The following is a 26,121-nucleotide window of genomic DNA, read 5'->3' as shown; positions in this document are numbered from 1 at the left end:
AGAGAGGTAGCCTTAAACTAAAGTATCATTGATCAATGTAGACAAGATGTTTGATGTCTGTTCATGATAATGTTTTATTTTTATTATTTTCCAAGTTTCTAAGTATTTTCTCCTGGGTAACATGTTGGAGGTAGAAAACATTATTATCAATCATATTTTTGCTTCTTGTTGGTTTTTTTATTTTTTATTTTTATAATATAAATATTAAAAAATAATTTTTAATTAAAAAAAATAATTTAAAATAATTTTATTCTTTATGTCTGACTAATACTTAGCGATATGAAATATCAATCGTCTCAGCCCCTTATATATTCTTGCATGACATTGGGATGGATGAAGTCTTAGGTATAAATTAAAAGGGTGATATGATATCTTTAGTATTTTTATTTTCTATTTAACGAAAATATTATGTGAATATTAGGCTTGAATATACCGTTGAAACTTTTTTGTGTTTCTAATTCAGTCTATTTTTGAGACTTTATGTTTAATGAAAATTTAATATTTTATGTTACTTATTAGTTTAATTATATAATACACACTCCCCAAAATCCCCACATATACAATCAATACAGTAATAACTTCAACCCGCACCCAACGGAAAAGTCAAAATTAGTCACTCCATAATATTCCGTCAAACAGGAAATGTCAAATCATCTACGCACGTCGAGATAAACAATTAGAACTAATTTGACGTCACATTCCAATATCACAAGATGATCCATCAGTGTTGATCTTAAAGCACATCAATGTCACAAGATGATACGCTACACAAAAGGTCAAACGATGCATTAGGAAGTCAGCAATTGGGAAGTAAAAAGGACGATTTCTCTTATTTCGGACCGGAAAAAAAACAGAGCTAGTCACGTGGACTGACCCGTGACATGGTCATTCCACTCTTTTGTTGGGCCCCACCGCTTCTTGGGTCTCTGATTGGTTCTCTAACTTCAGATTACCTTCCTGGTAAGTTCGTCTTCCGCGGATATCAGCCGGCCTCCCCGCACCGCTAATTTCCAATACGCACCCAAACGTTCTTCCCTCCTTCCACGGAATACCCGTCCAAGCCTCTCACCACAAATATACCACTGACTCCGAGGAAGCTATAAATACCTGCGGCGTACCCTTGCCGTCTTCATCCGCTGCTCGTATCCTTCTCCTCCTCTCTCGCCTCCGTACTTCATCAGATCCTCCTCCGACGCTGTACCCGGGCGATCGGAAAACCCTAGTGAAGAGATCCATGGCGGCGCTTGCGAGCGGCAACGGGACGATTGACGCGGCGGCGACGGCGGAGCAAAGGGAGACGGCCCAATCGGCGCCGATCCGTTCGGCGACGAACCCCATGGTGACGCCGCTCCTCACGGACCTGTACCAGTTCACCATGGCCTATGCCTACTGGAAGGCCGGGAAGCATCTCGAACGCGCTGTGTGAGTTGCTCCACCTCCTTCATGATATCGGGCTAGATTGTCCTCTTAGTTCGTTTGGGGATCCGACGGAGAATTCATTTGCTCTATGGTTCTTGTTTTCATTTGGTGCTTTATTGCTGAATTAGTCCTTTTTCTTTTTTCTTTTTCTCTTAAATTCTCTTTCAAAATATGCATAATTATTGACTCATTATCCGAAATGGAGTTGATTAGTTTCCCTGTATGCTCTTTCTTTCATTGGACTTGACCACTGTGTTCACAGACTTTCCCTTGTCTTCTTGTATGTGTCGGTTTAAAATTTTTCTGTTCTGATCGTAAGGTGAAAAGGGCAACCATTTAAATAAAGGATTGTTGGCTGCCTACTTTTGGTTTGTACTATGACTAACTTAAAGACAGATTTGTTGTGGTACAAGTATTTGTTAGGGTGTTGGTTGTTTCTTCTCTAACACAAGATATCTTAAATGTTCATAGATTAAATCGAGGTAGAGTATCGTCACTGGCTATGAGGTTGTAATGTAATTTCTATTAGGATATTTTAGTTACCACAATTGTATTTTTGGTGCATTAAATATGACCAACTTTTAATTTGCTGTAAAATGAATATATAGGATATTTTTCTGCATGACTGTCCAGAATATCTAAATACTCCCAGAACTTTCTAGGTTTCTATTGAGGAACCAATGATTTATCAGAGTAAGGTCATGATTTTCAGAGCAAAGTTGTTGTTTCCTGTACTTCAGTTGATAGAATCTTTGGCTTCTCTGTTCTGGAATAGATGTGTTTTTTGCACTAAATATCTATTGAACTCTGGAAATTTTGGCACTTTGATGGCATTAGTATGTCAGATTGTATATACTAAAAACTTAACTATTTTGAAGGTAGAAGATAGAAAAGTTTGCGGTTTTTGGTAAATCATGCTTTCTGAATTGTAAGCAAGAAATTTGTACTTCTTTGTATGAGAGATTTGTTTCTGAATCTTGCTTCTTCAAAAATGTTATGTTGGGACTGCATTTCTTCATGAATCTTAATTTGTTACAGGTTTGATTTGTATTTCCGTAAGAACCCCTTTGGTGGTGAATATACAGTCTTTGCTGGTCTGGAAGAATGCATTCGACTCATTGCCAATTTCCATTTCAAGGAGGAGGATATCTCTTTTATGCGCTCGGTCATGCCTACTTGTGAGGTATGGCACACTAGGCAGTTAGCTGTTAGTAAACTTTCATATTTCTTTGTTTTCTTAGAAGTACTCTTGAATAGTCACATTTTGATGTGCATCGTGTTTAAAATTTCAGAATACTGTTAATTCATCAATTAGATGATTCTGGTTTCTATGGTCGTAGTTGATCTGGAATATTAACTTAAATACCAAGGTGGATAGATTGCATAGTGCTTCATGCAAGGATTAAAATCTCGGTCTTGTTCCTATATCAGCCAATAATTAGACTGGCATTATCTTGTACTATGCATTCCTGAGCGCCAAAATGGGGTGGTTCCAGTCATTACCATCTGGAATACTAGAAGAAAAGAGATGGTGGGGAGAAGGTGGTGACATGAATGAGGAGCGGTGATGCTGCTGAGAAGGAAAAGGAGGCAAAGGCGGAAGATGACTGGCCAGTTGTCGATGGAGAGGGGGATTAAAGAAAAGTGATGATCTATATCCTTGGATAGGAACAACTTCCTTGTTGCAAGTTTCAGAGAGACAATTGGGATTTATGCATCCAATATGCAGAGATGGAGAATCATAAAAAAAACTAAACAGAAAAAAAAGACAAATAAATGCAATTTACATGAAAATGAGGAAGCAGTTTCCTGTAGTATTAGTAGTTCATTACCAAGTTATTCATATATTATAGATATTAGATAGGACGGTCATTCCTTAGCTCTTCTTGATGTGAAGCCTTTCATTATCTTATTGGTTACATTGATTGTCATATCTGTTTTCTTACTCTGTGGTGCATGTCATTATTAAAGCTAGCACAACTTTTAGCCAACTGATCTGTTACAGCTAAGTAAGATGACAGTACTAAGTTGCTTGCTCTGTACTGTTAGCTGTACACTTTTAATGTGATGTCTTGTTGAAGTTGAAAAGAACTAAGTCGAAATACTATTTAACTTATGTTTAATGTTAAAATGCACAATTTATATCTTAAGTAGCTAAACCTTTGATTCTCCAGCCGGAATTTTATTCAAACTGACGATCTTTTTCTTCATGTCTCTAGGATGGTTTCTTTGAATATCTCAGAGAACTTGACTGCTCAGATGTTGAAGTTTATGCTATCCCCGAGGGTTCTGTTGTTTTCCCCAAAGTGCCTTTGATAAGGGTTGAAGGCCCAGTGGCGGTGAGTAACTGCAATGTTAACTTTGTGCAGTCTTTAACAATTGTTTTGATAAGCTGTATGTTCATGTGTTAAGATGTGTTACTGAATATTCCTGGAGGAACAAGTTATCGTTTTTGTTTTGACAAATTAAATTTTAAGATCTATGATGACCTTTTGTATTTTAAATGCTTTTCTGCTCCATGTATCTAGGTAGTTCAACTGCTTGAGACCCCATTTGTTAATCTCGTAAACTATGCCTCATTGGTGACTACAAATGCTGCACGACACCGATTTGTTGCTGGAAATACAAAAAATTTACTTGAATTTGGACTTAGAAGAGCCCAGGTGAGCTCTGAGCTATATCCTCCTTTATAAATGGCCTTTTAAGCTTTTAGCATGTGACTTGTTGAGAAATTCTTCTCTTTTCACCTGATGCTTAGGGCCCTGATGGTGGAATAAGTGCTTCAAAGTACTGCTACATTGGAGGATTTGATGCAACAAGGTGACTTGTTTTGAAATATGTTACTGCTTATGCTGTGTGGCTAATTTTTATTTCATACATACATACATACATACATACATACATACATATATGTGTGTGTGAACCTGTTAACAAGTATCAGGCTTGTGAAACGTTTTGTGTTTGGAGGAGGTGGCCGTATTAAACATGTTAACTTGATTGATACTTGCTTACAGTACTTAATCAACATATATATGTTGTTTTGTGGTCAATCACATAGTGCCTTTAGATGTGCATTGGTTGAAGAAATTATATGCCAAAAGCTCATTACTTAATATTTATGTTGTCATAAAGAGCTATTGTTTGTTTCTAAATGATTTTAATTTTCGCCATTCTTCTCTATGATTAAAACATGACATGAGAATTTCATGTTGTTCAGTGTTGGTGCCTGATTTTCGGACATTGTATGTTTAGTATGCCCATATATAAGTAGTAGGATACTGAAGATAGTAGTTCTCTCAGTTCTTCCTGAAAAGGTTGATATCAAATGCTTGTCTATGTTATTAATATTTCCTCATTGTATAAGCAGCAATGTCGCAGCTGGAAATTTGTTTGGCATACCCCTTCGAGGAACACATTCACATGCCTTTGTTAGCTCATATATGGTGGGTATGTTCAGAAATTAACATTATATATGTATATTTTTGTATTTCTCCTAGACAATAAATGTCATCCATTTGTGTGGCAAAGAGATGAATTCCTGCATTATTTTCTTCACATATGCTCCCATACCTTTTATCTACATGAATTTACATTTTGAAGCATAGCTGTATCTTACTTGTAGATATCAAATGTGTTAAAATGGTTACTTGAACATGAAGCTTGAGATCAATTATCTTACAATAGAAATGGTTAAATGTGTGTGATTTTTTTATATCTGTGAAATAATAAAAAAATATATTAGCAAGTTCTTACTATCACCACTATGTTTATTCTTTATATCTTTACTGGAACTTGTGGTATCCAAAATCTCACTTATTAGGTGATTTTGTAGAGCCCTGACGAGATTGTTGACAAATCACTTCATAGTCATGATGGTTCAAGTACTTGTATGGATTTCCTTAGTCTGGTGCAGACATGGCTCAGCAAACTCCAGGTAGTCAATTGTTTAACTGGCATTGTTTGGTTCTGTTTCCATTTTTTTTATAGTTTGGATATTGTATCTTTTGACTATAATATAGTGTTCCTTTCATTTGACTGTTATTATGTATGTATGTATCTCAAGATCATTATTTCACTGTGTTATCCTATATATTTTCACAATGATTATTACATAGATTATTTTAGTAAATATTTTTTATATTGTCTTCTAAACTCATGTTCTTTATTGCTTAATGCACTAAAACTGTATGTACTGATGTACTTTAGCATTTATTTGCACTTATACAATAACAAACTTTGATTACAATGTTGGGCCATGAATAAGTTGTTGGCTGATAGAGCTGTTAGAAGATTTCATTTGTATCTAAAAGCAATGTTGTTCTCTTAAATATGAACTTAGTATGTTCAAATGTAATTGCTTCCATTTTTTGCTTTGTTCATGAATGGAGACCACATGCATGGTGTTATATTATATTTACGGTTATAGATACTAACTTGTAGAATTGGGTGGTAAGAGTAGTCAGCCTATTTGATCTTGAAGGTCTGATCTTGCCAGGCTTGTAACTTATTTTTGGTAGACATTGTAGTTTTTGGCTGTAGGATACAGTATGACTGATTTACATAAGTGCATTCGTACAGAACTCACTGAGACTGACTTGCCAATTGCTATGTTCCTGAATCACCTGATCAAGTCTGATAAGATTTACACTAGTGTAGGATGCTATAATCAATTATCATGTACGGTTTGTACTTTTCTTTCTTCAATTATTGCAATCTTAAACTAGTTTGCTACTGAAGACTCCACAAGTTTCTGTACTAGCTTGCTTCTCATTCTCTTATGGGATTGCCCTGTGCTTGATTATGTTTGTGAGACTTCATGGGTAGAAACTACAGAGTAATAAATGAAGTGAAGAAGAGAGTTTAGCAAGCTCAACTTGTATAGTCATATGGATAATTAGAGAATTCTTTTTATATGCTAGGTCTTTTAAGACTTAGTAACATCTTTCTGTTCTTGCTGAAGCATTGTATTTTCCAGTCATGTAAATATGATTAACTAAAAGCAGAGCTTGTTTTGCTCAGCCTTTTGGGTCTCTGTCACAAACTATGCATTTGATAGATAGATGGTTGTGTCTTTTGTGACCTGCCTATTTCTCTTCCTCCATCAAATCAGCTTCATCATCAAATGTCCTTGTAATGACTGCATGCTGCACACATTATTTAAAGAGTACTTGACTATTGTAATTCCTCCTAGAACTAGTTATGAGCCAAAGAAAATGTGGCCAATTCTTCTTCCTCAAATAGATTTTTTGTAAAACATTAGGGTCCTTGTTTCTCGATAATTAACGGGCAAATAGATGCATGCTCTAGCTTCTTTTTCATCTTTCTGATTCTTCTGAGTGTTGGTAATCTTGGTTGCTGCCATTAGCTCTTTATTGCTGTTTAGTTGCTTCTGAAGTTTTGCTTTGCACAACTAGGTGTGGAGAAGTGATGTCAATTGTCTGACTTTCCTTTTTAATGCTTGTCAGTTTTCAGAATCACTGCATGGTGTTTTTGGTGAGACAAATCAAAGTGAGCTTGCTGCGTTCACTTCATATGCGTTAGCTTTTCCAAATAACTTCTTGGCCCTTGTAGACACATATGATGTGAGTGAAAAGCTGTTGACTTATTTCTGTCATTTTTTTCTGTTATTTGTATTTCAATAATTATGTTGTCAGCAGTGCTAGTCTGATTATATGGTCTTAAATATTTTTACAATTTTTATATCCTTCTGTTTCAGTAATGGAATATTTGAATGAATTTGGTACTGCTAGTTTCTCTTTTTGGAAATATATTAATGTACAACATGTATATAACTGCATATTAATTTGACATGAAGAATATAATGCTTACTTTTAAAGAAACACACATATGGTTTGGCTTTTCATCATCCAGCTACTCAAAAGTAGCAGAATGCCAACTTGGCCTTACAAAATTACATAGTATTTAATGGGCCTAACTGGTGAATTTAGGGAGTATATAACTAACAGTGGGAAAATGTTTCTGGGTCAACAAATGTCCCTATGATTGCATCAGTGCATTTAAGAAATATACGAACATTATTGTGTTTTTCTGATGTTTATCAGCTTGTTTCTATGACATTTTAATCAGGTTATGAGGAGTGGCATTCCCAATTTTTGTGCAGTAGCTTTAGCACTTAATGATTTGGGGTAAGTTGTGAAGCTTTTCAACTTTTGAAGTTAACTTCTCTTTTTAGGATCACCCATTCTGATTTCTATGGTTTATAGTCTGATAAAGAATGTAAATGCCTTTGATTCTCTTAATGATTATTAACTTGTTATAAAACTCGTACCCACTAGAGTATGAAATTAATGCAGCTATTTTTGAATTACAAATATTAGAAATTTGTGATGCAGGTACAAAGCATCTGGAATTAGGTTGGATTCCGGTGATCTAGCTTATCTGTCTATTGAAGCTCGAAAATTCTTTCAGGCAATAGAGAAGGAATTCAATGTACCTGGTTTTGGAAAAATGAGTATTACAGCTAGCAATGACCTGAATGAGGAAACTCTTGATGCCTTGAACAAGCAGGTAATCTTCTTTAATTGCTTGCATATGGTGTGACAACAAGCTTAGTACATTATTATGAAATTTCTTATGCATCTATTTCATCCTAAAGATTGAATTGAAAATTCTCTTTGTAAAGTAATTAGGCCAGCTGGATAGGCATATCCATGAGAGATTTTGACAAACTCCGACTCCATTGGTAATTTAGTTTCTGATTTATTTGCTAGCACCTATTTCTACATGGATGGGGACTATATTTTTGTAGCAAAGGTGGCTTTTACATCCCTGTATTATCCAGTCACAATGAGGAAATGTAGGACTGTTGAAACTGCTGCATCTGGATAGGAATTAGGTAATCCAAAATTCTGAATACGTAGGATTCTGAGCAGATATGACCCTTCTATAGAAATTTATTTTTAGTTTGAGGAGAAAGAACCTTGCAAAGAGAATAAGAGGGAAGGAGAGAGCTAACCACCGAATTAATTGTATAAAGGAAATAGTAACCAAGTGTTTGGGCTTGGTCTTGCTTACTCTCATATATATAGAAGTTGTGGGACTGAACCAGAGGGAACTCTTTAATCTAGACTATGAATCCTAATAGTAATGTTTTATTTTATAGCAAAGCAGACCTATATGAGATGCATATTGAGGATTTAAGGCACCAAATAGACAGGGACGTTAGAAGCTCTATGAAATAGCTACCAAAATTGAGGACAATAGCTTGTCTGAGAGTAATTGAAAAGTAGAAATAACCTAATGTACTTGTATAGTTAGGAAAAGGACTCCCTTTTGGGTTGTGACTCAAATGGAGAGAAACTGGAAGAACCAAATCATTCTACAAATTACCAGTTTCAAGGGTGAAATATATGATGCCTAACAGAGGAAATGGTTAAAAAAAAGAAATGAAAATATATAAATATAAGGAAAAAAAAAGAGAGATCATAATGAGAATTATGTGAACTTGGTGGACCAGTGAAGATGCTTGTTGACCAGTGAGACTAGTGATTTCCTACTCCGGTTTCTTTGAGCTCTACTTTGCTGTCACCAGCATTCTCTCTGATCTCCCCTTCTTGTTTGACTACACTGTCCGTATTAAGAGGAACAAGGAGTGGTTGCCAGTTGTGAGGGCAGTTGGTGTAAGGGTGGATTAGGGCTGTAGTTCGAGAAAAGAGTGAAGACGAGGGCTAAGATTGGAGAAAACAGTGTATGGTTGTGGCTAATAAGATTTAGGTGATAAATATTTACATGGGTAAAGGCATATGTGCTGGCAAAGAACAAGGTTATCATCACAAGAACATCAAATTATTCGCAATATTTGTTTGCCACTAAACGTGTGATTGAGAATCTTTGATACTACACTTTGAAAATTTTGTCACTATTGCAGAGTTTTGGCACAAGGATGTAAAAATTATCGTGTGGAAGAGATTGGGCACTGAAGCATTGTAAACAAATTATTTATTGTCACCTAAACAAAATTTAGTGACAACACTGTCAAACGAACATGTTTTTAGGGACGATTGTAATAGCCCATAGCATAAAACTTGTCAATAATGGATCATTTTCTTGTGGTCTTTGGCACCTAGAAAATTATGGCAGCAGATCAAGTTAATTTTGGACTCAATCTAGTGACTAATTAGCTTAAAATTTTGGAAAATACAGATTGAGAAGTTTTTCTTTTTTGTTATACTGGAAGCTAAATAAATATTTTGACTCATTCGAGGATGTAAGTCATAAGTTGTTTGGATCTGCAAATTATGTAGATTAGGTCTGATATTTGGGAATGCTAACAATAATAATTAAGCTCATTATATGACAGTTTTATATTTAATTGTTTGATACATTTTGTAGGGACATGAAATTGATGCTTTTGGAATTGGCACATATCTTGTTACATGCTATGCTCAAGCAGCTCTTGGCTGTGTGTTTAAACTTGTTGAGATAAACAAGCAGCCCCGCATTAAACTCTCTGAGGATGTTACGAAGGTCTGGTAGCATGTTAAAGCTAAACCATAACATGATTTTACTTTTCCTGCTAAAGTTTTATTAGTTTTCTCCTCTAGGTTTCCATACCATGTAAAAAGCAATGTTTCAGATTGTATGGAAGAGAAGGTTATGCCTTGGTAGATATCATGACTGGGGAGAATGAAACACCTCCAAAGGTAAGTGATAGCCTTTTTCTGCTTTGTTTTTCCAAATGTCATCTTGCATCTGATCGTGTGAGTTTTAAGTTTTATCATCATATGGCACAATGGCACATATTCACCATCACGTACACGAACTCTTAAAGAGAGTAGCCTATATATCTATGATGATGAACAGATGGAGAAAAAAGATCTTTTGCTATTTGATTAAAATATTTTCTCTCGCACTATCTGCAGGTAGGAGAGCGTATTTTGTGTCGCCATCCATTTAATGAATCAAAGAGAGCATATGTTGTGCCACAGCGTGTGGAGGAACTCTTGAAGTGCTATTGGCCCGGGAGTTCAAGTATGAACTTTGTTCTGTAGCTTACTCTTAAGTGAGCTTGTTATTAGACGATTAGCTACTTCTCATTATATCAACATGCAGATTAATTGTTACTGACACAAAATAATAATTACCAAAAAAACACACACACACATTTCAGTTAAGTTTTGCATGTCTTTTTTTTCTGTAAAAAACAATGCTTTCCTTTTCAATTTTATTAAATAAACTAGGTACATGTCATTGGGAAATTTTTTATTTTTGTATACATCCCCTAGATTTTGGTGGTCAGTGTTGTTGCTATCATTGTATTTATCCAGTCTAAGAATTTCTGACACTTATTCAATTGGTGGCTTTTTTTTTGTTAACTGAAATGTGACATCTATTGATTCTCAAAGGCGGTCTGTTATTATACCTATTGTTTTCCTAAAAGTGACCTGTTATTGTACCTTGGAGAAGTAACCTGCTGGCCTTAGATAAGGTGTTGTTAATGGTGGGTCTATGAAGTATCAGGGACACTTCCAATGCCTTGAAGAATTTAGTTTCATACTTCCATAGAGTATCACAACAATGGTCTGGATGCATTCTTCTTCGCTGGTGTTTTATTTATCTGCTATTCTGTTGAGGGTTGACATCTTCATGAACAACTCAAGAAATAAGTCATGCTTCACTCTCATGGGCAGATTCCCTTGGATATTATCTCAAATATACCAAGAGATTGGTGATTATCATTGGGGTTTGTGGTACCTTTAAAGCTAATAGTCAGGTGCCTTGGTCATGGGACACATTTTGCTATTAAGATAGACTTTGTACTCTAGGACTTGCCTTGGTACAATTGTAAGGTTGTTCATTCGTGAATTGGAAGACTAGAGATCGAGTCATAGAAACAATTTCTCTGTAGAGCTAATGCTGAAGCCACCTCTCATTCCTTTCTTTGTTGTAAGTTGTAACTTTATTCTCCATGCATAGTTCACTCAAACTTACGCTTCTTAATCTGTTATTGACTAGTTTCAGCGCAAGTTGAGCAATTAGCTACTAGTGGAAAATTGAATGTTCAATGTATGCTTGTTATGTTTCAGCAAGCATACTACCAAACTTGTCCAAAATTATTGCCTGGTGGTTCTCTGTGGCTTTGGATGGTTGTTGGCGGTAGCATTATGTTTCTACTGTTTTCACTAAAGCCAATGCTTTCTTCTTACTTGGGTTATTCTTGAGACAGTATATATATACATACACATATATATTGTGGAATTGAGTTTCCCCATAGTTGTACACCTGATATTTTATTGAAAATTTTGTTATATATTTCAGTCAAACCTGTTGAATTTATAGCATATGATCATCTTATTGTGGTCTCTGGTTCATGCAGATAAGCCAAGAGAAGATTTACCCTTACTCAAGAACATTAGAGATCGTTGCATGCAACAGCTAGAACAAATGAGGTCTGATCACATGAGGAGGTTAAACCCAACACCTTACAAGGTTAGTGATCATCTTGTGTAGTGTTTGCTCCCTGTAAAAACCAATTTATGCTGTAACAACCGCTGGATGATTGACCAGGTGAGTGTCAGCGGGAAGCTATATGACTTCATTCATTTCTTATGGCTCAGTGAGGCCCCAGTTGGTGAACTGCAGTAAATGAGGATAGTTCGGGACAAAATAAGGGATCATCATCCAGATTTTCCGCCTCGTATATGGTATAGAAAATATGATGTTAAAGGTGCTTATAGTCGAGTTATTTATCCTCATTGATAGGCTGCTGTTGCTTAGGAAATTGCACCGTTTTACAAAGCCCTACGTTGGGGTTTCCATTTTTATTTCAATCCTGTAACAAATACGGTTAGATGCAGTCTATTGGTGTACTAGTTTATGCCATTCACCATGTTCTTTTTTTTTGTCTGAGTTTTGCGATTGTATAAAATTTTGTTTGCAGGGAAACGCCTGATTTCAACGAATCCTATAAAAATAGGATAAAGTTGTATCTGTATCATTGCATGTCGAGGGAGCACAAAGCTGGGCAAGCATCATATTCTTCCTGCTCAATCTGTGCTTTGCTCGTCTTGTAAGGTTGCTGCTACAAAGCTTATTGCCTGCTAAATTGCATCTTAAATCCTGGAAGGATTTGCCTACTTTTTCAAGGTTTTATTCTTTGATCATAATAGTGCACACAGATTCTGTTTCTTTTTCTATGAAATGAGAAGAATCAGATTACTTCACAAAATGAGTACATTTGGCATCATCTATCTCATAAAATAATCCAAAGGAAAAGTATACATACATATGAATTTTTGCCGATATCATCCGTCTTTTAGCTTGTTATCAATTAGTCAAAATTGGTAACGCTTTCATGCTGTTCTTTATTCATATTGATCATACTATCCTTTGAATGCAAACTCATTGGACTTCAGAATTTTATCTTTCGAATATCTAATTTCAAGAATTCATTCTATAGCCAAAATGTATAATATTTTTTTTATTTTATAATTTTTTTAATCCTTTTAAATATGATATATAGTTTATCTTTAAATATTTTATATTCAATCTACGATCGGAGGGTTTGATCCATTGGTTTATTCAAACTTGAGGTTAAATCTTGATAATATTATTTATCGAATGTGTCAATTAGTTTCGTCAGTAAAGTCTTTGATAGTTGTAAAATAAAAATTAAAAATTAAAATAATTTTTTAATCAAATATGGAATGCAAAGACGGATCAACCCGCTCAATCTGAGCCGCATGATCCGAAGATTATCAACGGCCCAAAACTGTCTACCCTTCCTATTATAAACTCGTTGTGGATAAAGGCTAGGGTTTCGTCGTCTGTTACGCTCCCGCGCTCCAAATCCCCTGCGGCAGATCTCTTTTTCCCCGTGCCACTATGGTATGAATGACAATGCGAGAATCGATTCTGCTCTCCATCGATTTCTTCTCATTCTTCATCTAATCTCGTCTTCTTTTTTGACTTGAATCCCCTTTCTCAGATCATCCCCCAGAAGAATCGCCATGAGATCTGCAAGTACCTCTTCCAAGGTTCGCATTTGTCCTGATTCATCTGAATGCTGTCTCAGTTAGTGTTTTGATGGTTGCTGATTTGTGTTTGGATTGGGTTTGTTGGGATGTAGAGGGGGTGCTGTACGCGAAGAAGGACTACAACCTCGCCAAGCACCCGGAGATCGAGGTGCCGAACCTGCAGGTGATAAAGCTGATGCAGAGCTTCAAGTCGAGAGAGTACGTGAGGGAAACCTTCGCGTGGCAGCACTACTATTGGTACCTAACCAACGATGGGATTGAGTACCTCCGCACCTACCTCAACCTCCCATCCGAGATCGTCCCCGCGACTCTGAAGAAGTCCTCCAGGCCGCCGCCCCGACCCTTTGGTTCTGGCCCTCCTGGTGATCGCCCAAGGTACATTTTTTTCTTGCAATGTGAAACGATTCTACTGTTATTTTGCGGGTTTATGGATATAGTAGATTCTGAAAGAATAAGAACGGTGGTTAGGGGTCCACCTCGCTTTGAAGGTGACCGGCCGAGGTTTGGCGATAGGGATGGGTACCGTGGAGGCCCTCGAGGAGGCCCTCCAGGTGATTTCGGTAGTGACAAGGGTGGCGCTCCTCCTGAGTTTCAGCCATCATTCAGGGTGAGCAATCTTTTATCTATTGTATGCTTGCAGATGATAATTGAATATACTTTTTGCAGATTGTGTCTCACGATCTTAATTAGTTTATCCTATTTTGACATATTATGGATGACGTTCTGTTAGTATATATATTTTTAATGTTGCATTCTATGCTTTGCTGTTGGTAGATCTCTTTTTCTGCAATGCTTTAAGGAAACAAAAAAGAACCTATACCTTCATCTATGAGTGTTGTGAACATATTATTCTTTTATGGTCTGTGTGAAGAAACTAACGTGGACCCAAATATTGAATAACTTGGGTTTACATGTCTTTTATGCTCAATAGTATGTTCTGCCAATTCAACACTCATTCCAAAAGTTTTGATGAAGCAAAAGAAATAAATGGTTGATAGAATTGAAATTGTAAAAAACGGACGATGCTAAATATCATGTTTGTCATCTGGAATCCGTAGTTGTTCTGTCTATGATAAAAAACGGATGATACTAAGTTTTCATTTTTATCTTTTCCGCAACATCTTGTGTGGTTTCCCTTTTAGTTGTGATATTCGTAATCAAAATTATTTCTGTATATTCTTGGGTAAAAGTTTATGAAGTATGGAGCTAAATGATGAGTGTGGATCTTTAAATCTCATGACGGTCATCTGAGATGCTTTCATTAGTGTCCAGGACGATGCAACTCCCATCTCTGATGGCTTATATATTAACTGTACAAATTATATCTTAAGCAGCTTTTGGTGAATCTGAGGGTTGATAACTGTGTTGTGTACTGGTTGCAGTTATTGCACCTAATATTTTCTTCAATGTTTTGTCATTATGGTTCTCTTAATAGTGCTATTTCCCAGGTTTGCTTCATGATTGAAGCCATCACTTTTCAGAGTATCCTATGCAAGAACAGATATCAACTGACTTATAGTTGGACTTCAAAATGTTTTTCGCTGAAGTTCTTGTTCGTTTCATATCAATTTGATTTTATGTTTCCTGAACTTTTATTTGTCAATGCTTGAACACTTGTTTCTGATGAAATACATTTTTGCAAAGGTAAAAGCTGATTTTACATTGAAGTTGCACAGCAACATGACAAGAAGCTTTTGGTGGTTATAGTGTTATACCAATAGTATTTAGGAAGTTAGTGGCAGATTGATTTTGCTTAAAAATATCAGTTGGCTTATTTTAAGATCAACATTCAACATCAGATTTTGCACTTAAGGCCTATTGAGCATCCATTGTCTAGCTGGTAGGAGATGCACCATAACCACTTGTACTGGTTGTTGCATCTTATGATTAAAGTATGTCTCATGCTTGATTGTTACACTGTTTTTATTTCCTATACCCCCCTTGATTGAGCATTCTGAAAGTAAAAGCAGTTTTTCACCTCATTTGGAATATCTGTGGTACTGAATAGCAAATATGTTTGACCTGATGTCAGCACCTCCCACTGGCTAATTTTGATGATTTGTTATGTTAGACAGAGGAAATATATCCTCTTTATTCATTTCTTTCATCTCATTATTAATCAATTCATTTTTTTATGCTCCTGGGGAGATAGAAAGGAAAAAGGAGAGGGTCTGGCATCATTCTTTCTGCTTGTTGGCAGTCATGAAGTTTGATCTGCTTTTGATCAGTTATGGAGGTTCAGTCATCTAGGCATTCATGTCAGTTTTCCTTGTTCTACAAAAAAAAAGGTCACCAACTGGTCCATAAGTAAGCCATAAAGGAGGGAGGCTGATGTTAGGGCTTAGAGGGTGGCGTGTTGGAAGGGAGGTTGGAAGGTATCTGGAGCCCTCAACAGGGTCAGTGATGCTAAGTTGGTCTATGGGGCAGTACCAAGCAGAGATCGGTTGAATATAGATAGGAGGATTATTAGTGTGGCAAATAAAATCAGCAACTTACCTGAACAGCACTTTTGGATATGATGGTTTTGAATTCATCAGGTGCAGTTGTATCATGAGGAGACCATCGTGAGGTGGGCAATGAGTGTGTGGTAGAGTTGTTTAATATAATTTGGATTGAGCTTTATTGGATATGATACACCACCTTGTCGGTAACATGAGAGTTCACAATTTGGCTGATTAGTATCACTGTTCACTGGTTTTGACTTTTTTTTTTTTCCCTTTTTGTGTCATTTTCTAAATGCCAGATTTTTCTGGTGGCCTAATCCAAGAACACAGTTGGGTCATTGATCACCAGCATATTTTATGTTTTAATGCTTATAATTGGTGCTTGAACTTGAATATATGATGACATATTTAATTTGATTGTATCATGTTTTGGAACTTGCAGGGTACTGAAGGTAGGGCTGGCTTTGGCCGTGGTCGTGGTGGTTATGGAGCAGGTGCAACATCGTCAATGGAGTAGATCTAGTCTTTCTGGCTTACCTTGCTCTGCTTATACTCACGCAGCAGTTCTACTTAGATCGTTCTTTTTCCTGCTTTTGGACAATTTTGTCAAGTTCAAGCTTATATCGATTAACATATTGCTCACATGAACTATTCTTCCCAGACATCAATCGCAACGGTATAATAAATTGTTCTTTTAAGTTAGTCCATGTTGACATTTCTGGTCGTTGGCTTTGATGAGGCAGTTATGTGACCATATGATGTACGTTCTGGCTTTCATGGTTTGTTTTTTGATGCAGTGTGTAGGTTACCTGAAGCAGCAATCTTGCTGTGAGCTATACTCTGCAACTCTTTTGCATGGGTGACGAGGAATTCGTTATCGTTTAGTATCTCAGAAACTACCTTACATTGTTAATCTGATAATAAAGTTGACACGAATTTAATATTGGAAACACGTCTCAAGATGTCTTATCAGCAAAGTTGCTCTCTTTCAATTTTTGATGTTGTAATAGGTTTACGAAGCATAGACATTGGTCACCGCCACTGAAAGTGGCCAGTTATGATCGAGGGCGTGATGTTTACACTTGTAAGCTGAGCTAATTGGTGCAATGGCTTTGTCTTTACAGTTGAGTTCATCTATATCCCGACCACGTATGTATGGGTCACCCAGTTTGCCAGAAACCCATGGATGAACATTGATGCATACACAGCCATGGAGTGATGCTGCCAGAGCTAGTGATTACAAAGCAAGCAAGACTTAATCATGGGACTCTAGCAGACAGCTAGAGAATGTCAGAACTGGACGATCCATCGATGGTGGAAGCTGTTGATTTTGTTTGGAGCAGCGCCATTTGGTGGTAGGGAGGGATGGCCAAATCGTGTACTCGAAGGGAAGTGGCGAGCAAGACCTATGTGAGAGAGACCGAAGAAGGTGAAGGCAGACAAGTAACGAGGTTTCTTTGCTTCTTCCATCTTCTCCGACCACTTGGATAGATCTCACATTACTCAGTGGCAATCGTTCAAAGCGTACTGCTACTTGATGCCATCACATGTTCCCCATGGGCAATGAAACCCTCTCTCTCTCTCTGTGTCTATGTGGACACGTGGAACCAATCTGGGTACTTTTGGTGTGGTCGGCATCAGTGGTTCTCGGAAGCTTCGATCCCGGTCCTACGGGACACCATTCTCGTAACAGCAGTCGTACCGTGATCACATTTGATGTGTATTTTGTAGGAGAAACGAACAGCCACAGAACGGGGCATGGACTACACGTAACGTGGTCATAGCATTTAGTAACTCACCAGTGATCCGTGGACCCCGGACTCCTTGGGGCCCACCCGTTCCTTGTATATGGAACAAAATCTATATATATCACGAGAGAAGAATAAAAGAACACAATTCCTTCAGCACAAAGGGGGAAAAGAAAGATGATTGATTATTCTGAACTCGTTGCAGAAAAGTGTCACAAGAGAACGTGGGATGTCAATGCTTGCTTCCCCCATTAACCTCAGATCCAAAAACAATGCCTATAAATAATAAGAGAAAAATATTGCTCTCTCTTTCTCTCTCTCTCTATATATATATGTATTGTCATCGAGACTGATATTAAACCACACCCAGTGTCGCAGCGGGAAGAGATCAAGCAAGGCAGCGGACAGAAGCAGGCGGTCGCTGCAGATATGCCAAGCCACGAGATGGACGCGAAGACCGACTCCGAGGTGACGAGCAACGCCACGTCGTCCCCGGCTCGGCCGGTTTACTACGTGCAGAGCCCGTCGCGCGACTCCCACGACGGCGAGAAGACGACGACGACGACGACGTCCTTCAACTCCAGCCCGGCGCTGTCTCCGCCACGCTCCCACTCCTCCGTCGGCCGCCATTCCCGGGAGTCGTCCTCGAGCCGGTTCTCGGGATCGCTGAAGCCGGCCGGGGCCAGGAAGATCTCGCCCCACGACGGGGGCGGAAGGGGCAGTCGCCGTCGAGGCGGCAAGACGTGGAAGGAATGCGCGGTGATCGAGGAGGAGGGACTGCTGGACGGCGAGGAGGACGACGCGGGCGTTCCTCGTAGGTGTTACTTCCTCGGCTTCGTCCTCGCCTTCTTCGTCCTCTTCTCCTTCTTCGCCTTGATTCTTTGGGGCGCGAGCCGCAACCAAAGGCCTCGTATCATCATGAAGGTGACCGCCGCCGCCTCCTCATCGTGTCCGCTCTCCTTCTAACGATGCATGGCTGATTCCTCGCTCGTTGCAGAGCATCACATTCGACAACTTCATCATCCAAGCCGGCACCGACGCGTCGCTGGTGCCGACCGACATGGCCACCCTGAACTCGACCCTCGAGTTCACGTACCGTAACACCGGCAGCTTCTTCGGCGTCCACGTGACCTCCACCCCCATAGATCTCAACTACTACCAACTCACATTGGCTTCCGGAAACGTATCTCCATCACCACCCATCTCACTTGTGTCTACATTTCCTCTCAACATATGACTTGGTAATATGATGATGCTGATTCTTACTGTAGATGAACGACTTCTACCAATCAAGGAAGAGCAAGAGGGACCTCAGAGTGGTGGTGAAAGGGCACCAGGTTCCTCTCTACGGCGGTGGTTCAAGCCTTAGCAGCTCGGAGGGGAAGACGAGCGGGCCCGTGGGGATGACCCTCGGCTTCACGGTCAGATCACGAGCTTATGTGCTGGGAAAGCTCGTCAAGCCCAAGTTCTACAGCAACGTGCAGTGCTCAGTCACCATGGACCAGACCAAGCTCAGCACTCCAGTCTCCCTAAAGAACTCTTGCCGGTACAGTTAATAATGAGGAGACATCAGAGGCTGCAAAATGAAGAGAAGACTCCGTGGCTCATTCACTCGAGTAATATTACTTTGTTCTCTTTCTTTGAGCTGTCAAGCTCTCAGAGATCTGAGCGCGCATTTACTCATCTATTCGATCTGTCTCTCTCCCCATTTTCCCAAACGAGAAGACAGCTATGGAACTTGTGTTGTTCGAAGTGCTATGGAGTTGAGAGTTTAGCTTCATTCTTACCCTTTATTTTGGATGGTGTGCTTGAGAGTGACTGAGAAGCATCCATGTGGTATGTGGTCTCTATTAATTGCTTCTTCTAATATGATATATATCAGGTAATAATATAATATACATTGAAGTTGTGACCTAGAAAAGAACTATATCTCATTCAATGCAGGCATATCTTGTTCACTAGCTTGGATGATGGGAAGGACACACATCACTAAGTGAAAGGACAGCTTCGTATATAAATATAAGTGTCTTAAATGGCTACACCATCACTTTGAACAAAGACTTAAATATCAAAATTTGTTTAATTCTAATAAACAACAATTTGAAGACAATTCTTAATGGTTTAATAATCTGATTTTATGTTAGTTTTAAATGAATTTTTCATCATTAGAATTATCATGCCTGAAATCTCCCAACCACACAAAATTTTTTTGTAGAAAAGCAATTAGAATCTGTAATCCAGAAAAATAAAATACAATGCCAATAGACCATCTAGCAAGGAAAAATTGAAGCATATGTGGGACATAAGAAATGATGATATAACAAAAAATAAATCAAAAAGTATAACAGTTCATGTGGCTGTAAAAGATGGAATTTACTGATCCCCACATACGGCAGTATAATTGGTTGAATTGAAGCAATCCCAGAATTTGATACAGCCAGAGTATACTTACAGAAAGATCAAAGATTGTTGTGTTGTTATGTGATATTTCATCCACCTTTCAAGCAAAAGAAAAGGGTGTCACGGTGCATGAGGCTCCCTCCTTATGAGATCTGAGGGACCACTGGTGCAAGATACTCCAGTACTCTAGAATAGATAGGCTGTCTCCTGAATCCAAATCCATAAAGCTCAGGTTATATCAAGTCAGCCTTGTTATTCTTTAGTCTGAACTGATAGAATAAGTCAAGCCTTCTTACTCTTTATATCGAGACAAGCTGCTACAATTATGATTCATAATGCTTAAACCATATAGGCACCGAGTATACAAGAGTTCCCAGTGCAAATGATGGAACGATGGTGACAATGATGTAGAAGAAGGCCCTCCAGCCATGCCCAGTCTTCCACATACCATATATCTCAGCAGCAAAAGTTGAGACTGTGCTCAAGCAGCCGAGAAAGCCTAGTTGAAATCCACTGACAATGATTGAGCATCTCTTTGTGTTTACCTGAACAAAACAAGAAATTAATCAATGCAAAAAACCACCCGCACACAATAAAGACAACAAAAAACCACATTTGCTTGCTAAAAGGAAACCTAAAAAATTGTGTACAGATGCATGTATGTGTGCGCATGCAGATCTGTGATTGTGTACGAGTCTTCCTTGTCATTGTGTGGGGATCTATTAGACCCTAAATTATGACAACATAAAAAATTTGCATGAAGCAACTCCCCTGCAAATCCTAGCAGGTGCAATTTGTTTCTCAATTGTCAATACAAAGTAATATTAGTGAAGTATGGCAAGATATAAGTTCAAGATTGATCCTGAGTTTTGCACCAGATGCTTACCGCTTTGCTTATGATAGCAACTGCAGCCATAATGCCTGCTGCAAGTACATTGGCCGAAAGAGTTCCGATTGGTAGCCATTTGAGCATTCGCTTGTTCCCTATACCTTGTCCATTAAACCTAGCCAAGCGCCAGCGGAGCCACACACCCGGGGGACCCACCAAGAAAGCAAGCCAAAGAACAGCAGAATTACTGACTCTGTTCAACTTGACCCTAAAGAATTCTCCACTCAGAGTCCATAACAAGCACCATATCAGTAGAAAAGCAGCCATTACAACCAAATGCTTATTGCGGTTATCCACCCTCCATTTTTCCAGGTTGGTTGTTCTCTTCTCACACCAATCAATAATGATTCTGCGGAGTCCTCCGGCACATCCAACCCCAACAATGATACTATAGTTGACAAGGAAAGTCCCTATAGATGGGTAGAAAGATTAAGAACAAAAACTGTCCAAGTGATTCAAATAAATCCTCCACAAATTCTAAGCTAACCTATCTTCAAACTTTGTTATCTCACCAAGTATCAGGCCAGCAACAGTATACACCCAATGGCCCTTGGAAGACGATTCGAGCATCTTCTGGTTCCACCCACTGAATGTGGTGAGACTGCCCAAGTACCCTGTACTTAATCCTACCAGCAAATGTTCAGATACATGGAGGATGTCAGCCTTGAAGACAAATCCAATCCACCCCATCAGGAAGGAACCTATCTGTTAGAAAGCACATTATGAATTGCATCAGTGAATGGAGATGCAAACTTTACCTTGTCAAACATGAAGAAAGAAAAGAAAGAACCATATTGGAGGGAAGATCAAGGTACAATGGGTTATCCCCTGTGAGACGCAAGAGGCCAGGACCAAAGAGCTTCTGCAGTAAGTATCTTGTATACACCTGTATGTTGAAGGGCCATTCGCTTAATTCTTGTTGCATCAACAGAAAATTAAACAGAGAAGAAAGCATGTACTAATTTTGATAGATACAGTGTGTTAACATTGTCAATAATTCTTCATAACAGATACAAGAAGTGATTCCTGTGGCTTCAGGATGAAAGTTTTCCCCTAAACAAATCATGGTAGAACGCTTTGATGGATATTCCAACTCTCTACTCCCCTTGAGCTGCTTCAGTAGCTTAATTTGTCAAAAGAACAGGAGGCCTAATTTATTCATTTCGGCTATATCATATATATGATCAATGATGACTAGCTTTACAGTATCATTTCTCCCCTTCTATCAGTAATTACGTCGTTCTTAAATGGAGTAATAGTACTATACTAACTCTAAACAGTCTATGACAAGAGAACATCAGAAAGATAAGAGAATGCTAAAAGCTTACTCCTGTGTCATAATAATATTTTTCATCATCTAGCGGATAGTAGCAAAGTCATTACTTAGAAAAGTCATAATAATATTTACTCATGTGAAATCATTACTTAGAAAAGTGACATCTGTCAAACCAATCTATTGTAGAGGAGAACAAAATATGTGGCACAGAAGCCTTTCAAATAACATCAGACAGCACCCATTCTTACGTTTCCAGAAAAGTATCATTTGCTCATAACTATGTTAACTTTTATCCACAACAAATATTCTTTTCCATTGTTTAGCAATCAAATACAACTTCAAGAAGCAAGAAAGTTTAAAAATTAAATGCCCAAAATTTTCTTCAGAAGGTCTAACGTTTTTCTTTATTGACAGATATAGCAATAGAGAAAAATTAGCATGCACAATCACACACTTCTTCTATCATTACAACGGATTGGTTTTGGCTCTGTATATATATTTTTAATCATGTCTCTCAATTCAAAACATTCTTGTATTTGTTTTCTGAATCCAAAAAAAAACCTAAGAAGTCAACTTAGTTTCCTAAGCTCTTCATTTTGATGTTCCTGGGTAATTGTTTTGAATTTGAATCTTTTCATCTCAAATGAGTCCTTAATGTCCAAGCAAAAGTAAGCAATTCCTTTCCCATAATAAAAAAGTGAATCCACTTGTATATAAATTAACTACAGGCCGAGGAGATTAACTTAATAATGAAGTCCCCTAGATTAATCCCACCAAAGAAAACTGGTCTAGGAAGGAAGTTGCACAGAAAAACACAAGTTCATTCTGAGATTTAGAGATACTACGGCTCATCAAGCATAAACTACTTTATCCTAACAATTTCTCACAATAGTCAATTCCTTTGCACAACCTTCGTAGAATGATCAATGCAGTATCTTCCATTTTCATTTGGATTTGAACAGCATATGCAAATATTTTCCATTTTAGTTCCTATTAACTTTGTCAGAAAGAAATTCTTTTGCTCTGTATATTCAAACAACAAAATATCAGTCTAATTTAACAAAAAAAAGCAAGGATTTGTCATATGTTAAATCTTTACAGTCATCAACTGGCTTAATGCATGCTACAAGAAGAGAAATTTTTTTGAGATGAATAATGTATTTGTAGCCAAGAAATTTCACTAAACAGATAATGGAATAATAGAAAAAGGAAATAGAATAATCAAAGAATAAGTGCAGACAAAGATTATATTAGATAATGGAACTATGACAAAATCCTAGACTCAGTTACCAAATTGTGCCATACACTCTTGGTAGACAGTAGAAAAGATTTCAAAAGTTTTACCCCAAGAATTCCAAAGACAGCCAAATGACTCAAGTAAGAAATATAGTCCAGCCAAAATGGTAGCTTGTATTGCTTATCCTGCAAAAAAACATTAAAATATCAGGAAAGTATTTTTCTCCCTTCTAAATTAAAATCTAATCATTCATGAAGCTCACCTTTGGTGAAGCAATACCTGTCATTTGACCCTTTCCCGTTGTAGACAAGATGGAATCAGTTGGAAGAGGAGACACAATTTCTTCAGTTAATGGAGTCACAACTGATGGCAAGTTTGCTTCATATGACCAGGAATTAAATGATAGTATTAGAGAATCGTCGGCAAATGTCACAACTCCATCCTCATGTTCTTTATCATCCACTCGACTCCCTCTGCATCCTACTTGTGCAAGTGAACTATCTATCTTATCTATTAGTTCCTGTGGAAGTGCCAGATTATCGATAGTTCCACGATCACTAGAAAAACTAATTGAACCCCTCGGCCAAGAATCCCTACTACTCATTCTGCTTAGTGAACCTTGTTTGAGACCATTTCCAGCCATCTCTGCACCAATTGCTTGATTATCACCAGCTGCTGCCGGCCTAGTGGTGTCAGCAGGAATTCCTTCAACTATAAGGTTGGGCCTGATAGAGCCAAGCTGCCAGTAACCCGTGCCGCCGATCCTGCCCAACGATGCTGTCCTCATGAAAATCCTCTGACTAGATGAATCTAAGCTCAGGAAGACACCGAGCGATCTTGCGGTAGGGCTGCTACTCTCACTAACAGCATCCCTTCGTGAAGTCCCGTGCATCCTGTTATGCTCCTGTTCCATGTCTGCAAAAAAAAAACTACTTTTGCTAAGAAAGAAAAGTTGTATATTGAGGCATACAGTTGGAGATCATATTGATAAGGTACACCAAAAGTGTGAAGGGAAATGGACTTTGTTATGAGTTGTGGTCATACAAAAAAAGTGGAAGGAAATGGACTTTGTTAGTGTTGTGGCCTGTGAACCTCATCTGATGCCATCAGACAATGACATGGGAGACCAAAGTATAAGATACTAATATAAAACTAAACCATGCAGTGGTTGCAGCCGCATGAAGACATAAAGATTGCACGGCGGCGAAATTAAAATGGGTAAATTGAACACTGATCTACAGCTCTGTGATCGGGAGAACGCAAGGATCCAAACATAATCATCTTGTTGAGAGGATAAAATTCCTGAAACAAACAAAACTGTGCAATTCTTTTCTAATCAGATAAGATCGGTAAGAGATTTCCGATGGTGAAGCAAGTGAAAGGCATCAATCAAGCTACGTATGTATTGAGGTAAAATATGCATCAATCAGGATGCAAAAGAAATATTGAGGTCAATTATCGCTTGCACATCGATTCGTTGGAATCTTGGCCTCACTGGATTAAAATAATAGCCCGAAGTAACCATGGTGATGATAGATTTGGATGGAAAAGGACACGCATAGGGCACTGTGGCGGAGACTTCGCAACAATTTGAGGGCCCACCGACCCACCGACCACTTCAAATATTCGAAATAGGTTGACGAAGAACTGAATGGAAAAACACATCAAAGAGATCCAAATTACATGAGTCGGTGATTCGCAACGACATTCGTGCCTACAAGCACAAACTTTTGGGCTAATTTTACTCCCAATAGATCACATGAACCAGAAAGTTTCTGATCGATTTTCTTTAAGGGGAAGAATACCAAATTTGCAGCAGTATAAACGAGAGTCGCAATTTCTTTCCTTTTCTTTTGTTCTAAAGGAAAAATTACTACGAGCTATCTCAGATCCAAAAAGGCAAAGGCACTAATCCATTTCGAAATCAGAAAAAAGAGGGTTTCTCTACGAGAGAAATAGGAAGGAAAACAATAGAAAGACCACGTACTCGGAGGAGGCGGAAGAGGATGCACCACCGGCGTGGGAGCGTCGGCGACGCCGGCCTCCGGCCTCACTGCGGCACTCAACGTCGAGAGACGAAGCACGGCGACAGAGGGTTCCTTGCGGCCACGCGTACGAATCGAGGAGGATGCCGTGGGTGGGTAACTCGGCGTCACAAATCCCGCTGCTTCGGGGTCAAATATGGCGGTACGAAGAGTCGTCAACGTCTGTGCGAAGCCCGACCACCGAGAAGATGCCAGGTCAGTAAACGGGTCGGATCTTTTCAACCACATCTACCCGATCCGTTAAATTGGACAAAGCTTTCATCGATCGAACCCAATTAAATCCTATTCGATACGGGTAGAGAATTTACTATGAATCCGGAACCGATTAATCGAATGGCCTCACTGTGTGTTTTAATCTACGCAATTTAAATCAAAGTTAGTGAATTTAATATCAACAGAAAATTAATAATATAAACCAAACATCAAAGACAATGGAGGACATGAAGGAGAACTTCTTGCCGGCCCAAGAAACTTTGTGAAGTAAGCCCAATGAGCCTACCATGTTGTGGCCTGTTGCACCCAGTAATGTTCTTGCTTCCAAGTCAAAAAGATGATCCAAGAGTTCTTTAAGATCATTTTGTTGACACATTTCTGTCAATTTAATCTCATGATGTTCCCAACCAATCCTTTTGATCATCTGCAAGCATGCATGACGTGCTTCTAACGA

At 38.4% G+C, this 26,121-nt stretch overlaps 4 protein-coding genes and 1 non-coding gene across 5 annotated transcripts; 4 read left to right on the top strand and 1 right to left on the bottom strand.

Annotated features, from left to right (window-relative positions):
- The first annotated feature begins 1,009 nt into the window (after positions 1-1,009).
- LOC135600112 (nicotinate phosphoribosyltransferase 2-like) lies at positions 1,010-12,261 on the top strand. The gene is made up of 15 exons (XM_065094116.1): positions 1,010-1,422; positions 2,458-2,602; positions 3,639-3,758; positions 3,948-4,082; positions 4,178-4,239; positions 4,787-4,862; positions 5,252-5,353; positions 6,885-7,001; positions 7,507-7,565; positions 7,773-7,947; positions 9,772-9,906; positions 9,984-10,082; positions 10,302-10,410; positions 11,756-11,868; positions 11,947-12,261. The coding sequence occupies exons 1-15, from the start codon at positions 1,235-1,237 to the stop codon at positions 12,022-12,024; spliced, it is 1,713 nt and encodes a 570-aa protein (XP_064950188.1). The 5' UTR covers positions 1,010-1,234; the 3' UTR covers positions 12,025-12,261.
- Positions 12,262-13,165: 904 nt separating this feature from the next.
- LOC135600096 (small ribosomal subunit protein eS10z-like) lies at positions 13,166-16,561 on the top strand. The gene is made up of 5 exons (XM_065094114.1): positions 13,166-13,266; positions 13,367-13,415; positions 13,508-13,790; positions 13,884-14,022; positions 16,302-16,561. Exons 1-5 carry the CDS (start codon positions 13,264-13,266, stop codon positions 16,374-16,376), a joined length of 549 nt encoding a protein of 182 aa, XP_064950186.1. The 5' UTR covers positions 13,166-13,263; the 3' UTR covers positions 16,377-16,561.
- LOC135613870 (small nucleolar RNA Z161/Z228) lies at positions 14,620-14,715 on the top strand. The gene has a single exon (XR_010487392.1). It is a non-coding gene; the product is annotated as a small nucleolar RNA Z161/Z228 (small nucleolar RNA).
- Positions 16,562-17,780: 1,219 nt separating the features above from the next.
- LOC135600080 (uncharacterized) lies at positions 17,781-19,501 on the top strand. The gene is made up of 3 exons (XM_065094113.1): positions 17,781-18,531; positions 18,605-18,790; positions 18,879-19,501. Exons 1-3 carry the CDS (start codon positions 18,037-18,039, stop codon positions 19,161-19,163), a joined length of 966 nt encoding a protein of 321 aa, XP_064950185.1. The 5' UTR covers positions 17,781-18,036; the 3' UTR covers positions 19,164-19,501.
- A 402-nt stretch (positions 19,502-19,903) lies between these two features.
- LOC135582379 (uncharacterized) lies at positions 19,904-25,605 on the bottom strand. The gene is made up of 8 exons (XM_065094112.1): positions 25,397-25,605; positions 23,672-24,324; positions 23,463-23,594; positions 21,687-21,782; positions 21,409-21,601; positions 20,894-21,306; positions 20,304-20,552; positions 19,904-20,214 (listed from the first exon to the last, which is right to left on the bottom strand). The coding sequence occupies exons 2-7, from the start codon at positions 24,320-24,322 to the stop codon at positions 20,331-20,333; spliced, it is 1,707 nt and encodes a 568-aa protein (XP_064950184.1). The 5' UTR covers positions 24,323-24,324; positions 25,397-25,605; the 3' UTR covers positions 19,904-20,214; positions 20,304-20,330.
- Between the last annotated feature and the right edge of the window lie 516 nt (positions 25,606-26,121).

This window comes from Musa acuminata, chromosome BXJ1-2, assembly GCF_036884655.1.
Source record: "Musa acuminata AAA Group cultivar baxijiao chromosome BXJ1-2, Cavendish_Baxijiao_AAA, whole genome shotgun sequence".
NCBI classification, from domain to species: Eukaryota; Viridiplantae; Streptophyta; class Magnoliopsida; order Zingiberales; family Musaceae; genus Musa; species Musa acuminata.
The sequence above is the reverse complement of the archived record's forward strand: the minus strand, read 5'-3'. Positions and strand labels throughout refer to the sequence as shown.

Coding starts and splice junctions, on each gene's coding strand:
- LOC135600096 (XM_065094114.1), top strand. Junction 13,416..13,507: donor CTGCAAGTACCTCTTCCAAG/GTTCGCATTTGT, acceptor GTTGGGATGTAG/AGGGGGTGCTGTACGCGAAG. Junction 13,791..13,883: donor CCTCCTGGTGATCGCCCAAG/GTACATTTTTTT, acceptor AACGGTGGTTAG/GGGTCCACCTCGCTTTGAAG.
- LOC135582379 (XM_065094112.1), bottom strand. CDS start 24,322: ATGGAACAGGAGCATAACAGGATGCACGGGACTTCACGAAGGGATGCT. Junction 21,602..21,686: donor TTGATCTTCCCTCCAATATG/GTTCTTTCTTTT, acceptor GCTTTCTAACAG/ATAGGTTCCTTCCTGATGGG. Junction 20,553..20,893: donor TTGCTATCATAAGCAAAGCG/GTAAGCATCTGG, acceptor TGTTTTGTTCAG/GTAAACACAAAGAGATGCTC.
- LOC135600080 (XM_065094113.1), top strand. CDS start 18,037: ATGCCAAGCCACGAGATGGACGCGAAGACCGACTCCGAGGTGACGAGC. Junction 18,532..18,604: donor GGCCTCGTATCATCATGAAG/GTGACCGCCGCC, acceptor CGCTCGTTGCAG/AGCATCACATTCGACAACTT. Junction 18,791..18,878: donor TCACATTGGCTTCCGGAAAC/GTATCTCCATCA, acceptor TTCTTACTGTAG/ATGAACGACTTCTACCAATC.
- LOC135600112 (XM_065094116.1), top strand. CDS start 1,235: ATGGCGGCGCTTGCGAGCGGCAACGGGACGATTGACGCGGCGGCGACG. Junction 3,759..3,947: donor GGGTTGAAGGCCCAGTGGCG/GTGAGTAACTGC, acceptor CCATGTATCTAG/GTAGTTCAACTGCTTGAGAC. Junction 4,083..4,177: donor TTGGACTTAGAAGAGCCCAG/GTGAGCTCTGAG, acceptor CCTGATGCTTAG/GGCCCTGATGGTGGAATAAG.